A 1,528-nucleotide genomic window follows, 5' to 3' on the forward strand; every position below is an offset into this window, starting at 1 on the left:
GGGGGGGGGGGGGGGGGAGCGGGGGGGATGCCGGGGATCCCATGGGAAGATCCCCCCCTCCCGAGCCGCGGGGAGGGAGGGAGGGAAGGGGCTCCGGGGGCTCGGGGCGCGCATTAAGGATGTTTGTTTTGCCTGTTTTGCAGAGTTTCAATGTTCTGACTTGCTCTAAGATGAAGGTATGGAAGTGTGCAGCCATTGCATCGATGCTCCTCAGTTCCATGTTATCCATTTTAGTTTGTAGAGACATGTTCAGCGGAAGCCGGGAATTCAGCCCCTTGCCTTCCTCGCCGTCTTCCTCACGGGATTCCTCCTCCTCCTCCTCTTCCTCCTCCTCCTCTTCCTCCTCCTCCTCGCTGCCGGCGGCTCTGCGGAGATCCCCACGGGCCCTGCAACGCCACGGCTCTCTGCTGGCCCAGTGTAAGCTCCTGCTCCTCCATCCCAGGGTCACTGTCCCCCCCCGGACCTGCAGGTGCCCCCAGATCCCTGTGGGGTCATTCCCTGCCCTCTCCTGCATCCCAATGTCCCCTTTAGGAGGGTTTAAATAAAAATTTGGGGCAAACGGGGAGCACTGGGCACCAGACCTCGGTGTGAACGCGGCAGCTCACCACAGAGGGAAATTCAAACAGCTCGTTTACTGAGAAGAAGCTGCTTTTTTTTCCCTCCAAATGCCTCTTTTTGGTAATTTTTTTTTTAGTTCCGTGCTATTTTTTACAAATGGAAAATGTCAAACAGGAGCTGAAGATGAGGGCACGGCAGCAGCTCCCCCTGTTCGCCCCTCGGTGCTCCCTGAGGGCTGGAAATCCCCACGTGTTTGTTTTGACTCCAAACCAGAGGAACTGCTTTTTTTGGGTGGAAATTTGGAAATCGATGACAAGCTGTCAAACCACGCTTTCCTCTGTCTTTCCTGTGCCTCCTGCAGAGCTGAGCTGGAATAACCCTGGATGTAGGGTTGGGACAGAGGGACGTGGGTGCTGCCAGCGGTGGCTGGGCACAGTTTGGGTGTTGGCTGCTGGCCCTGGGGTCTTGGGGGGCAGCCCTTGGGGCCCTGGGGCTCCCAAGCCAGAGGGAAACTGTGCAAATATGAAATTTATTGGTGTTTCTCCCCAGATCCACCTGCCCCAAGGGACCTCCATCCTGGGGGATGTTCACCCACTCCAGGCAATTTTCATTCTGGGGGATGTCCTCCCGCCTCAGGGAATCTCCATCCTGGGGATCATCCATCTGCCCTAAGGCACCTCCATCCTGGAGGATCCTGAGATCCCCATCCATGGAGGATCTCCTGTCTCAGGTGGACGTTAACCGACCCCAGGGAATCTCCATCTTGAGGTTATCCACCCACCCCAAGGCACCTCCATGCTGGAGGATCCTGAGATCCTCATCCATGGAGGATCTCCCATCTCAGGCCCCCTCCACCCAGCCCAGTAACACCCACACCCCGGGGGGACACCCACTAACCCCATGCCCTCCTCTTGCAGACAGCGCCTTGCTGGAGAGCTACACAGAGGGCGAGATCCGGCAGCTGATCTCA

At 57.7% G+C, this 1,528-nt stretch overlaps 1 protein-coding gene across 1 annotated transcript in view; it reads left to right on the forward strand.

Moving 5' to 3' along the window:
* Positions 1-41: 41 nt before the first annotated feature.
* NRTN (neurturin) overlaps positions 42-1,528 on the forward strand; it is a 4,126-nt gene continuing 2,639 nt past the window's right edge. Inside the window, exons 1-2 of the mRNA XM_017742460.1 lie at positions 42-417; positions 1,476-1,528. Of these exons, the coding sequence (XP_017597949.1) occupies positions 42-417; positions 1,476-1,528 (429 nt within the window). The remainder of the gene's footprint in view (positions 418-1,475) is intronic.

This window comes from Corvus brachyrhynchos, unplaced genomic scaffold, assembly GCF_000691975.1.
Source record: "Corvus brachyrhynchos isolate BGI_N302 unplaced genomic scaffold, ASM69197v1 scaffold158, whole genome shotgun sequence".
Lineage (NCBI taxonomy): Eukaryota > Metazoa > Chordata > Aves > Passeriformes > Corvidae > Corvus > Corvus brachyrhynchos.